Source organism: Pelecanus crispus, chromosome 10 (genome assembly GCF_030463565.1).
Source record: "Pelecanus crispus isolate bPelCri1 chromosome 10, bPelCri1.pri, whole genome shotgun sequence".
NCBI lineage: Eukaryota > Metazoa > Chordata > Aves > Pelecaniformes > Pelecanidae > Pelecanus > Pelecanus crispus.
Window position 1 is genome coordinate 33660571 of NC_134652.1, and position 13934 is coordinate 33674504.

Here is a 13934-nt window from a genome sequence, read left to right on the forward strand (position 1 = left end):
ATAGTGCTCTAAATGCATACATACTGAGGGAGCCACACTAACTGTAATACAACCTCTCTGAAAGCAGAAGATGTAAGATGAAAATTTTATGTCTGTGAAACAAAATATTCAGAGACTGGCAAAATTTGTGTGTGTTTCTTTTCACTAGGCATCCTGAGGTCTGGTTTTAAAATTGTCACGTCACCATTTGGTTAATACTGAATTAGATTGTACATATAATGGTTTCATTTTCTAAAATTAAGTGCTCATTTGAATGTTAAAAACTTTTAACAAGTGAAATCTGCATTACTGAATTTTGGCTTTTTTTGTGAGAGTTGTAAATTGAATAACTAATCCCTTTGCCCTGGTACTCTTGCCTTGTTAATTACGAGCAGATTTTGCATCAAAACTGTGACTGTGTTTATGTTGAACTTACTTTGTCTCTGTGTGTGTCTTCTTAGAAAGAAAAACTTTTTTTTTGTCAAAACCAAATAAAATTGCCGATCAACTGGAACTTCAAACTTTTAAATATTCTGTGCAGAGCCCCAGCTTTCATTATGGTTCTTAAAGCTGTACTCGGAAGGCAAGCTTATGCTTTTCATGTTCAGTTTGATTTAGAAACACCTGTTGAGCTGCCTGTTCGCTTTTTGCGGCTTTCTTGTTGAGTTGAAGCAGTTGGAGCACTTGATTTATGAAAACAGGGCATTTTAGCAAAAAGGGTTGGTATCAAATGCAGCTTCTGTGCATCTGTAAATGATGGTGGGCAAGGACCTGTATCTGTCTTAAAATGAGTATTTGTGTCTACTAACAATCCGTTTTACGGATGTTGCTGAGATAAAGACAATGCTGTATGTCAGTTTTATGTAAACCAATTTCACTACTTATTTAAGATTGTTCTAGGTGTAAAGGAAAACTAACAGGCACAAAATGAGGACAATGTTTATTTTGTGCTAGCCTAAATGTGATCAGACCACTCTGATATCTCTAGTAGTATTTTCAGTTAACTACTGAATTAATTTTGTATCCTGAAGAATATTTTAGGTAATATTTGGAAAAACAAATGCTTAAAAATCTATATCAGATCATGGATGTCAATAAAGTTCCATCATGTTTTGGTATCCTTTTTGTAAGAAACCTGGCTTTGAAGTGGTTTTGATGCTTTAAAAAAAAAAAAGATCTGACTTCTTACAGCCTTTGTTTTTAAAGCTCACTTTATCATTCAAAACCATACTTAGAAAGCTTCTGCAGTTCTTTCATCTTAAGGTTATTCAACCAGTATTGTGATTTAACCTCACTGCTTAAGTATTTTCCATTTTATCCTCTAAACAGTGTGCTCCCTGTGAATAATTAAGCAATCAAAAGGTACCTGTAAGAGCAAAAAGATATGTGGTAGGGTTCAGGAATCAGTTGTGCTGGGAGAAGTCGGGGTGGGTGTTGACGGCAGGAACCTTTCCTTCTACCTGCAGAGCTTAGTAGAATATCAACATAATGCCTGGCTTGCTTTCTGCACCCGCAACAACTGCTCAACTGATTTGCATCTGCAAAAAGAGTGTTAGTTGTTATGACCGTAAAACTACCTTCCCATTAATATTCCATGTTTATGGAGAAACATGTTTGTCAAGTTTTGAAAGGCCATTACCATGCTACTACTTTTTCTTTTACTATTGATGTTCCTGGATTTCATTTTTTTTTTTCTCTACTGTCTTGCACAGTAACTTTCATCTTTGTCTTCTGTAAAATTGATGGAATAAATTTTCGTGAGGATCTGGGAAAAATGAATGGGACTCAGAAAACAGTCCCGTTATTAAAAATGGGGATGGATACAGTGATGTAACAAAACAATCAGTCACCTTTTCTTCAGCAGCTGTATAAGAAATATTTCCTGGGTACAAGTTCTTCTCCATAAACTTATCAATCTGCGGTAATCCATAAAGAATTGCTGTGTTTTCTTGAACCTGATGGAGATTCAACTTCAAAACAAGATTACCAGCCATCGACTTGTAGAATTTCTATTACCATGACATTTATGTAAATAATACTTTTTCTAATCTTCTCTGTCCTTCCTGGTTCTCGTCCTACCCTCATACATGGGATTCTCTCCTCTGCAGCAATTTTTGACTGTACGCATTTACACTGGGAAGCACTTGTTTCTTAGTAATACATATTGAGGTTGTTTCTGGCTCCAAGTACTTTATGGTTCTTATCTTATGTCAGTGGAGAAAGGGCTATTTATTGATGCGTTGTTAAAATGGAGATTAGGAGGCATCTTGAACTTGCAGATGCAATTGGCTCTGAAGTTCCAGATGGTCATGTTGCCGATAATAATTCTCTAGAGGTGCCCTTATACTTGCTGCTCTGAGGTGTGTTCACGGAATATAAATGAACAGGGTTTACCCTGAATTTCCAGTCCCTCCCCAATATCTGCTTGATGGAGAACTCAATTGTTGCAAATTCTTTTTTTTTTTTTTTTTTTTTTTGCGGGGTGGGGAGGCTACTGGTGCAGCTCAGCCATCTATATTTTGTCTTGTGCTTCTTGTGGTTTTGTGCTTTTTCTAATTTACAGTAGTTTCCCGCTCTTTCCCCATTTGCTTTTTCCCTTGACTTGTTACACTAGCATTGCATCAAACTTTATTCAATTTTAAACTTCGTACTGCATGGAAAAAATCTCACGTTATTTGATCATACCTTTTTTGTCTTGCTGGAAGATGATTTTATACTAAGAAATGCTCTCTGAGATGTGTAAACGCAGGGTTGAGAATGACATGAGTGACTCTAAAGATAATTCAGAATATAATTTGGGCCCTGTCTTGATTGTATGCTTTGTGGTAATTTTTTTGTCTGCACACAGGGGCAGTTTCTGAGTAAAAACCAAGATCTGGAAGGATATCATTATTTTTTCCCTATAGTCTCCTTTTTTTCTTTGTCACTTAACCTGCTGAAGGAGAAAGACCTGCCCCCAGTACCCAAGACAATCAATTTTAGAAGGGTTAATTGAGTTAGAAGAATCACTGCTTGGTTCTCTCCCCTGCTTCTCATCCACCTCTGTGTTTTATTCTGCCTCAGAGACAGTAATGATTTTTACAGGTGATCATATCCATGAAAATAGTTATTCAGCTTAATTTTCTTTTGTATAATTTACCCAACCAGTCTGCTCCAGCCATTTTTACAGCTAACTCTTGTAAGAAGTAACTTTGCCTGCAGCCTTGAGGATGCTAGAGGTAGTTCCCCTTGTTAGGGAAAGGATTTTTAAAACTTATTTCTTGGTGCCAAATTAAAACAGAGGTCAGTTGTTTGCATTATCTCCACTTACTGAAATTTTAGGTCCTTGCTTACAATGTATTCTGGATTTCACTGGAGTGTTGTGGGGTTTTTTAAGCTGCAATACTTCATGCAGGATATTCAGCTTTGAGCATTTGTCACCAGGCTCTCAGGCAGGATTCGCAGTCTGCTTACGAGAAATGGAGCGTAGCCTCTGAAATACTCCAAGTAGCAAAGAAGTTAGGTGCTCTCTGAGGATTCGCATGGTTTGATAGTTGAAAATAAGGTACCACTGCAGTACTTCGTATGTTTAAATGTCTAGTGCCATTGATGTTACTGATCTAAACCTAGGCATTTCTGTTTGTTTTTAATCTGCATGGGGGAAAACCCAGGAAAGCTCTTTGAACACAAAACCTCAGTTGTTTAAAACATGACATGGACAGATAAATAGAAACACCGGTGGGCGTACAATTTCATTGCTCTCTAGGGTTTTTAATAGCATGAAAAATTCAGGGTATCTACAAAACCTAATATTGTGTATTAAATAAAAAATTCTTAAATATAAGTCAAGATAAACATGTATCGGTTCTAAAAATATAGTTTAAATGTGTTCACAAGGTTTTTAACATCTATGCTTATTCATTGTCCAAGTACTCTACATGTTAAAATGGTGTCTATATTTTCTGTTGCATTAAGCAAGGTTAAACTGAGGAAGCTAATTCCTCACGCTGAAAGAGAGGGGTTTTTCCATTGATGAAATAACAAACTGGCTTTTTTTCTGGCAGTTGTGCGTGCAGTTTTGAGAGTTACTTTTGTCATTTCAGTTGGAATGAGCTCGTTGAGCTAAAGTTGAGACAACCAACTGCAGAACCCCATTGGCAGATGCAGGTTCCTCTCTCTGTTTTCCTTTCACTGAGAATAAGAACAGGGGCCAAAATGGCCAACATGCACAAATCCCAAAGGTGGGAAGATCAGAAATAGATAACTTTGTAACAACACTAACTAAAGAATACTACTGTTGTTTAATGTGCTTGTTTTAAATGAAGAAAGGTCTTTTTGGTAGGCTGTTCTTTTTCATCTACTGCCTGTAAAATACTTTCTTTGAATTCTGAAATGCTCATGGGCTTTTGAGGAGTTTTGGTTGGTTGGGTTTTTTTTGCATTCAGGACATTCCAGTTTCCATCCAAAACCAGCTAAACAAAAAAATACAATGTAAAGAAAAAAAACTTCTTGCGGTCTTAATGTTAAAACTCCCCAAAATGCTTAAAATACACCTTTTTTTTTTTTTTTTTTTTTTTTTTTCTTTTTTCAAGCTGGAATACAAGGAAGCCAAAAGCTTTTCCTCCAGCTGCCCTACAGCTAGAGGTTTTTGGGTTTTTGGTTTGGTTGGTTTTCCACCCCCACCCCCCCCCCCCCCCCCCCCATGAAGGCCCAATGATTTGTAACTAGAGCTAGCTTTTTTTCAGGGTCAGGGCACAGTCTTATTTGTTTTGTTGGTATCTTCCAGTATCTTGTGTCATCTTCTGTATGTTCTCCGCTGAGAACAGCTTACATAGTTTGGCTACGTAAACACCAGAATTTCTCTCAGGGAAAGGAGAGGAAGGGAAGATGTAGATAAATTATTTCTTAGGGTTTCCTGCATTTTGAGAAGCAGCGGCATGAGATTAATTACTATGTGGTTGAATCTTGCTGCCAAATGTGCCTGCTCCTCCTTTTGGTGAGCTGATCCTTCAAGGTGAGGAGAGTACTGATTAGTACAAACCCTCTTGCTTACTTTATGTGGAAAGAAGGGAAGCCTAAGCAGCTGGTTTGCAGTCTAGATGATCATGAACTCTGATTCACTCATCCCTAGGCTGAATTTCCTCTAAATGTTTTGTAACTAAAGTGTTTATACAATTAAAATACATGTATATATCTACATCACTTGTAAAGTGAGTTCCGTTTTTGGTTTTGTTCATTTGAGAACAGTACTGCTGTTTTTGAGGTATGTGGCATAACACTGAGTTTTCACTAGTAAAACTATTCCATTGCAACATGCAGTTGAGGGTTTTATGGAATGATTCCAAATTTGTTTTGGGGAAAAAAAAAAATCCTGGCACTTAAAACTGCCTGGGTTAGGATGGTAAAACAGAACTAAAAGTTGATGCAGCAGTGATCTACGCTATGTTGAGTTTTACTGTTGCACAGTTTTCAACATTATGTTTACCTGCAAGTTTAACAGCTATAGTAAAAACTCAGTTTCTTGTTTTCTAGCATTTTCTGACACTCCTGCTGTTACAGCAAACACAATACATTAAAAAAAATAGTTAAAAAAGCAAGTAAAATAGTTTAAACTCTTCTTAAAGGTTCCTATGAAAGCCACGATTTCTCAAAAACAAAAACAGAAGTTCCTTTCTTTTGCAAACCTTTTTAGGCAGTTAAAATTCTCTAATTGTTTTACAGACAAGATAAACTATTTTCACTGGTGACAAAACAACTGCTGCAGCAGAAACTTTTTTCCCCCCCATATAATCATAATATGTGGTTTTCAAAATCGTGGAAATGATGATTATTGCGATCAGCTTGGAATTTATGATAAAGTATACTGCTTGGAGTTGAAAGCCAGCACATACTCTGAGCATTTTTATACTTCAATAAATGCACTTAATTTAAATGCATCCAGACTTACCTTTGTTCCCTTGACCAGACTGAGTCATCTTTTTGGTTTAATGTGGTAATTTTTAGCATTGCATTCGCCAAAGAGCTTAAGAGCATTAGGTGGCCAAATCTCAGTGGCTGGCAGGCAGACCTTTTCTTTGAAAACCTCATATGCATCTTTCTCGTATGCCCCCAGAATGTGTGCATCTCTGAAGTTGTGGGCTTTCATTTTGTTTTGGTTTAGTGTGAGAAACGCGGAGGATTTAATTTCTTTAAGACAAAAGTCTCCAAACTTTATTGAGAGGGTAAAGGACTGATGGGATGTAACACGTGTCTTGAAAGACATTCATTCACTCCTGTCTCCTCTCTTGTGGTTCCTTTTATGTTGGAACTTCTTTAACTCAGTCCTGCATCTCCCTTCTCCTTTTAGCTAATGCATTCCTATTTTCTGTGTATTTCATCGCCTGTTGCACAATTAAGAAGAATCCTGGCCCAAAGCCCTTTATCAGACACAAGTGAATTCTTTGAAATAGCTTTTTTCACATCTGGATTGGAAAATTGTGAAAAGTATGTGTATGTTGCTGATAAAATTTCACCCTCCTGGAAATGTCTTATTTCAGCTGTAACTTATTATCCAATAGTTGCTGAAACTGAAAATATAGTATGATGAAGTCTGGCTGACACTTTCCGTTTTTCCACATGGTGTACTAATCTGGAAGTTGTTGTGGTGTTCTAGGGATCTGGATGTAGAAGATAAGAGTCAAGAATTGTTAGAGAAGTCTGCCGTAGTTCTGAATTACATTATTATGGAAAATTTATTGGTATTGTAGCTGTTTTCTTACTGCATTCATTCTCTTCTTGGAAGTGGCTTTGTTAATCATTTTGGAATTTGAAGTTTTTTATTATTGCTTATGCTTGTTGCAGATGACTGGAAGTACTAAAATGTTCTGCTTTGCTTAATTCTCCCCTCCCCGTTCACCACCACCAATTTTGGCGAGTTGACTTTTTTTAGATAGTGTCTGCTTTTTTGTGTATTATAATTCTCATTTGTATCAGCAATCAAAAGAGCACAATTTTTTTTTTTTTTTTTACTCCTTCTGTGGAAATTGAACAAAAATTCTTTATACAGGAAGAACCAGACCCTGAGTGTTGCCATCTGAAAAGCTCTTTCCTTTTCCTTTCTTACCTCTTTCCTGCTTACAGCAATCAATATTCTTTCAGTTCTTCTGATTTGGGTTTTTTTCTAGTTTACAGCCTGAGTTTACAGTGAGCACTTGTTTACTTGTTACCATTATATGTATTAAATAATCTCCTTAGTACTTATTACCCGCCTTTTTGGCGAAAGTGTTTTTACATAGACTCACTAACTAAAATAGTATGACCCAACAAATCAAGGGAAGTGGTTATTCCTATCTGCTCAATTACTGTGAGGCTGCATATGGAGTACTTTGTCCAGTTAGGTCCCTCTCAGCCCAAGAAAGACCCTGACAAGCAGGAGTGACTCCAGTGGACAATCACCAGGTTAATCAAGGGCCTGGAGCAGTTGATGTACAGAGAGAAGCTGAGAGCAGGGTTTGCTCAGCCTGGAGGAGGTGAGGTAAAAGAGGGATCTAATAGCAGTCTTCAGCTGCCCTATGGGTGGTCAGAAGGTATACTGAGTCAGGCTCCTCCTAAAAGTGCACAGGTAACAACGCCCAAAGACTGAGCAAAGGAAAAATCAACCAGATATGAGAAAATAATTTCTTAGTAAAAATGGCCACACATTGGAATAAGTGTGCAGAGAGGCTGTGGAATCTCCTGCCTTGGAGGTAATGAGAGCTTGATGGGCAATGCCTTGACAACAACCTGACCTAACTTTGCAGTTGGCCCTGCTGTGAGCATGAGGTTGGGCTTAAATGCTTTCCAGAGGTCCCTTTCTTCCAAACTTGTTCTGTGATTCTAGGACCCCTTCTAATTAACATTAGTCAAGCTGAGCAAACTGATCACTCTTAATCTCTTTAATAATAAGCTACTGAAATTTTCAGAGGAGTGAGGACCCTTCCGCTTGTTGTTGTACAAAATCTTGTCCATGTGTGAGCAGAACTGGACAATTTGTTCCAGGTGAAAATTTATCAGGGTCTTCTATAATCAACATCTCTATTAAAAGCCTTGTCTGATGCAGCTTAGCATGATGTTTGTTTAATAGCTGTATTTTTTTGGCATCCTACAACCATCTAGGTGTGTTTTCTTGGCATCCTACAACCATCTTGTCATGGACTAATATGGGTAGATGTTTCTCGTTTCTTCAGGTCCTCGTAATGATGAGATACTCTCTTCTTACTCATGAACAGCTACTCTCATCTCTCAAGTGTGATGAGAGGGATGATCTCATCATACTTATTGGTGAGATCTCAATATAAATGAGAAGATCTTTAGTCTCAGTAGGCAGGCCCAGCATTTCTTAGAACTGAATTTCAATTCATATTTATGAAGTTTTTTGTGTCATTCAGTTCCTTCTCCTGTATTACTACTAAACGTGTTAGTGCTGCACTGTAACTCCGTGCCAGTATTAAATTTCAGTATAATATGCCTATGGCTAGTGGACTTATTCACTAAAACAAAGGCGGCAACAGAATGAGAGTCTACATGGAGCCAAATGTCTACGTTGATTTCAAAGTGTGTGTGTGAGAGACCCCAAAGGACTTGATTTAAATTTGATAGGCTTTACAATTGTAAAGCTTTGAAATTCCCTCTGAGATGGACCTAGAGCATGCTGTAGCTAGTAGTGGTCATTTGAACTTCATGGAAACTGTTGAGCATCTTGGTTTTCTCTTTGGTTTTCTTTTGAATTACCAGATCTCAGCTCTACCTATCACCAGACAAAAATTCTTCTCAAGAAAACCAGAAAAGTAGTTAATGACTAGTTCTCTTTATAAGTAATAATAGTCAATAGATTTAAAAATGGTAAACATCATCTTTTCCAAAAAGCAATGTTTGACTTTGTAAAAAAACAATAAAAACTTAATTTTTCATAAACGCTTTCTTTTTAACAGATCATGGAAGAAACAAATACACAGATTGCTTGGCCATCAAAGTTGAAGATTGGAGCAAAATCGAAAAAAGGTATTTTGGTTTGTTCTTTTTATGGGGTGGAATTATTTGTTAGTGGTGAAACCACAGAATAAACAATTCTGTCTTTAGAGTCACCATATCAATACTGGACACCTGAAATATTTTCATTTCAGTCAACTTCAACAAGAAATTCTTATAAACAGAGTAATCGCACTTTTATATAGGTATTTGATGTACAAACCCATTTTAAGTAGCTTGGCACTTCTGCAAGTGCTTTGTTATCAATACTGTTGTACTTACTGTCTTTAGCATGTGTGCTTTCTTCTGTATAATTCTACATCTAATCTGAACAGTTTCTTTATTTTACAAGAGCCAAAGCCAGTTTGTCTTTCTGGTAACACTGTAGATTTGTGGGTGTTCTGTGGGGTTTTTTATTTGGTTTTTATAGAGTACAAAGATGTGTATTGGTCAAGCCCAGTTAGAACAATATATACTCGTTGTGTCCCTGACGGGCAGTCTGTGTGGGGTTTTTTTGGTTTCTTTAAGAAACGTAAGTAGAGTTGTTTCTTAGAAATGGCCAGTATTATGTGTTTTAAATTATGCTTCTTTTGGAAGTACAGCCTATTAATGTGAACCAAGTATACAATCTGGAACATCCCTTTTTGAAATAAGCCTTCTAGTTCTCTTCTTAAAGAATCATAGCTGTGACTGAATCAAAGTAATACTTAATTCCTTTTCTGTAGGAAAAATGAAATTGGGAGTGATTTTTAACATTGTATGTATTTCTGTTCAGGCTGATACGTATTAAAAACCAAGAAAGTGGAATTCGGGTAACTTCTATGTTTATTTAGGATGTATAGGTGGAGATGTGGGCTAACCTTTGTAAATGAAGAAGGTCTCATGGGAAGAAAAATAATCTCTTTAGATGGGTGCAGGATTAATAACATTTTTATCGTGTTAAGTGAGATTCAGTCTCTGAGGTACTTTGCCACATGGTATTGAAGTACAAATTGATTTAAAACCACACACACCCCCCACTTGCATGGGAAAAGAATCTCACGTGAGAGGGAAAAAATGGGAAAGGAATTAAGTCTGGAAAAAATGCAGGTGTTGTGTATGTGTATATTCATACGTGGAACTAGTGTTTATAGTAATGCAAGAGTGACAAGATGTCTGTGCAAAGCTGTGCTCTGCCTGCGTTGTCCTGCGTACTTTCTGCCTGAGGTGCTATGAATTGATACACATGTAAAGCTCCTCAGGAAACCGAGGCAGGAGAGTTTTTCTTTTGAGGGGAGAAAAGAAGTACCTGCACTTGTTTTCTTTCAAATTTAAATAAGCCTAGTTCTGAAGATGAAATCTGGATCGCTTCTTAGAGATGCCACTTTATACGGAAATTAATTTAACCTCTCTCTTAGTGATCTCAAAGAGAAGATAATGTTAGATTTGTGGTGAAGCTCTACCAGTAGATGGAATGAATTTGAATACCGGGGGAAATAAACCAGCTAAGTTATAAGCTGATAATAAAACTAAAAATTGAGGGGAGGGAATGCATAATGCAGCTGGGGATACCGAGTGCATCTGCAGTGGGAATGATTATCCTGGAAAGTCTTTATGCCAAAAGAAACTTCAGACAGTGATGGGCTGCAAACTAGGCATTTTAGCAATATGCTATACTTTTTAAAAAAAAAAGTTTCAAATGCCTGTGCACTGTAGGGTGACTCTAGAGTTAAGACTTTTACTCTCTGGCTAGCTTTGTTCTGGAAAGTTGTGTGTATATATACACCTAAGAGAGTAAATTACAATATGTGTATGAAGAACCCCTTAAGCTAGAGGTTCCTATTTCTTGTGAAATAATGTGTAGTTTATATATTCTGTTTATACTTGGTATCAATTGTTTGCAATTCTCTAACGTTCCATTTGCAGCTACAGCAGCTGTTTATATAGAGAAAATATTCAAAGTGTTTAACATACTCAAGCTTAACTTAATGATGTTTTGTGATTGAGAGGAGGGTCTGTAACAAATAACTGGCCAGCTCTCTGGGGACTTGAACTCACAACATGCTATCTTTCCCTGTCTCCTTGGCTGGGAACGAGTGCCTGGTAAGCAGTCATTCAGAGAGGGAGAAGCAGTGACAGATGGACGGTCTTGTACCCCAGCCATACGCTGTACCCTATCATAATTAAGTGATACTAAATTTTTCACATAATTCTCCAGTATAATTTGCCTGCAGTTTCAGTAGTGTCACATTCTGTGGGTGTATGTTGTGGCCTTTGGTCATTCACAGCCTTCCTCCCAAAATATGAGGGGAAAAACAGTTATTAGGAAGACGTCTCTAACTGCGTTGCTGTTTCTGTCGTGCTGTTGAGTCTATCACGAAACATTTAGGGCTTAATGTAGTGTTCTCACTGCTGTTGTCACTTTTTTGAATTCAAGATCCTTAATACCGAATCAGTAAGGACAGAGTACGTATTTTCTTTCTAATTACAACACGTGGGTATTGAAATTTGCAGACAAGGTGTGCATAATAAGGTTCAGCAAGCTTTTAATAAGTTGTGTACAAGACCCAGAATATTTTTCTGATCTCGTGTGGGGAAAAAAAATTACTGTGATGAAGCTGAAGCGCTAAGAGTAGATGACCTGCAAGTTGCTAAATTGTTTTTCTGTGTTATGCTAATTACAGCTTTTAAATTGATGATTACAAAATAGTATATATTGAGTCTTATAATGGTGATTCATTAACTCATACTTGATAAATATTTTCTGAAAACTTTGAATTGCAAAATGCTAGTGCCTGGATTTAGCATTATGCAGACCTTAATTTGCTAAGTTCAATTTCTTGTTTACTATGAAATTGCTAAAATAGCTCTTTGCAGAGGCTAGAATTCAGAAATCAATTATCAACTCTCAACAGTTTCACAAAGACCAAAACAGGAATTTCCTGGCTTTAATGAGCACCAGATGCTGCAGTCTTGCTCTAGTGATGAGGGGTGATGAGGGTTAAAGTATTTTGAAATACATGTTTAGAAAACACACAAACAGATATAAATCTTCCAGTAGCATCTTTAAGCAAGCCATTTGTTCAGGTTGACAAAAAGATCCCGTAACATTAAGGCTTCAGAGAGGGAAGTGAAACAATTTAAAGTACTTCTGTAATGACTGATTCCTGTCCAGCAGTAATGAAACAACCGGCACTGGCATGGCCTGCTCTGCTTTGCATGGGTGCTGAAGGCTTCAGGGCATACCAAAACCTCACGTTCTGGACGTTTCAATTCTTCTGTAGTCCAATGAATTAAAGATTAAACTGAGACACAGCAACTTTTCTAGCCGTTCCCCATTTGCTCTCTACATACTTTTTCACTCTGTTATGGTTACTGTTCCTTAGGAATTGTCTTTTAAAGACTTATCCGGTGGTATAAAAGTTCAGAGTAGATTGCCAAATCTTAAATGGTCAGACGCTATAGTTCCACAAATACTTTCAAAGCAGGCATAAGCTAACACTTTTTTTCCCCTCTCCCTTCCCAAAATACTGACCTGTCCTGCTCTCCTGTACTTCTTGTTGTCCAGCCCCTTCTGCTGTGCTGTCACTGGTGCTGTGTCCCACATAGGGACTGGCTTAAAACTAACCATGGATAACTTTTACTGTTGGAGAGGGTTGGGTTTTTTTTGTGCATTTGCTAGCTGTTTTAACCAAATTGTATCCTCGCTCTGCTTCACCATGTGGTGGTATGGATCTGTGATGTGTAATGCATTGGGAGCAGGTGAACACCATGTTATTCAGCAGCAGTACTTCTTGATGGTAATTTAAGGTGCTCTTTAGGAACTTTAGGAAATGGGTATATGTGAGTTTAGATTTTACCCATATTCCTTGCTCTTTTCCGTTCCTCCTCTTAATTTCCCCCCACCTCTATATAGGTGTGTGCCTTGGTATTTCAACAGCCAAAAAGAAGTTATGGGGCTGTGTGTGCTGAGAATGCAGACACCCTTGAAATAGCATTTGGGTAACAACGAGCGTAAGAATCATTTCAGCTCCTGGACACTTAGTGGCTCTAGACAGGAATTTGTTCAGAGAGTTGGAGCAGGGAAACTTTTGGGAGGTTAGAAAAGGTGGTAAGGTGAAATGCAAAGTAAATTGAGCTTACAGAGCAGGGATGATAACTCTCTATAGAGTCTCTTTCACTGCTCACTTTAAAAAAGGGCCACTTTTACTGAACTTCTGTTGCTCTTTTTTCTTTCTTCCTGTTCTTCCCATATTTTCATTCCTCTTCTTCAGATTACAATCTCCAGCTCTTTATCTGTGTCATCTGTTGCAGTTACCCACTCCTTTCTTTTCTTTCTTGAGCTGCTCTTATTTGATTTCACTTGTTCTTTCATTTGCTGTTTCTGGTTTTGGGGTTTGTTGCGATTTTGTTTGTGTTTTTCTGTTTTTTCTCCTCTTACTACTGATGCATTTTAAGTTGGTTAAGAAAAAAAAAATCCGGTCTGTGTTCTGTTTGTCTATTTCTTTTTTAACTCGCCAGATTTTTCTTTTTACTTATTCTTTCATTTTCTGTTTCAAAAATCAAGCTTCAGTAACTTTTTTTTAATCAAAACCAGTTTCTATTAGCAAAATATTTATTACATGCTATTTTTCATTAGCATATCTCAAAGGCAAGTCAAGTACATAACATGTCAAATTCGTATCTAAGGAGAATGGCAGGAGGGGAGGAAACAGTGGCACGGAAGACATGAGAAGGAAGGCAGCAATAACTAGCAGTGGACACGGATTCATTCCCTGAGAGTTTGGTTTTACACTTTTTCCTTAAACTTTGCCTTTTGCAAGCTATCTTGCAAGCAGAGTCCACTATTTCCTTCTTTGCGTCTTAAGCTGCTCAGACAATATGCAAAATAAAGTTAGCAACTGCAATACTATATTTGAGGCAAGTAACTGTACTGAGAGACTTTAACCAAATTAGTGAAATATTGCTCCCATTTATTTGAATGTTGTTTAGACACAAGGGCAGAGCTTTGC

At 37.4% G+C, this 13934-nt stretch overlaps 1 protein-coding gene across 1 annotated transcript in view; it reads left to right on the forward strand.

The window, feature by feature from the left end:
- The window catches only part of BICC1 (BicC family RNA binding protein 1), a 111955-nt gene that overhangs the window by 47996 nt on the left and 50025 nt on the right, over positions 1–13934 (forward strand). Inside the window, exon 3 of the mRNA XM_075717809.1 lies at positions 8907–8976. Within this exon, the coding sequence (XP_075573924.1) occupies positions 8907–8976 (70 nt within the window). The remainder of the gene's footprint in view (positions 1–8906; positions 8977–13934) is intronic.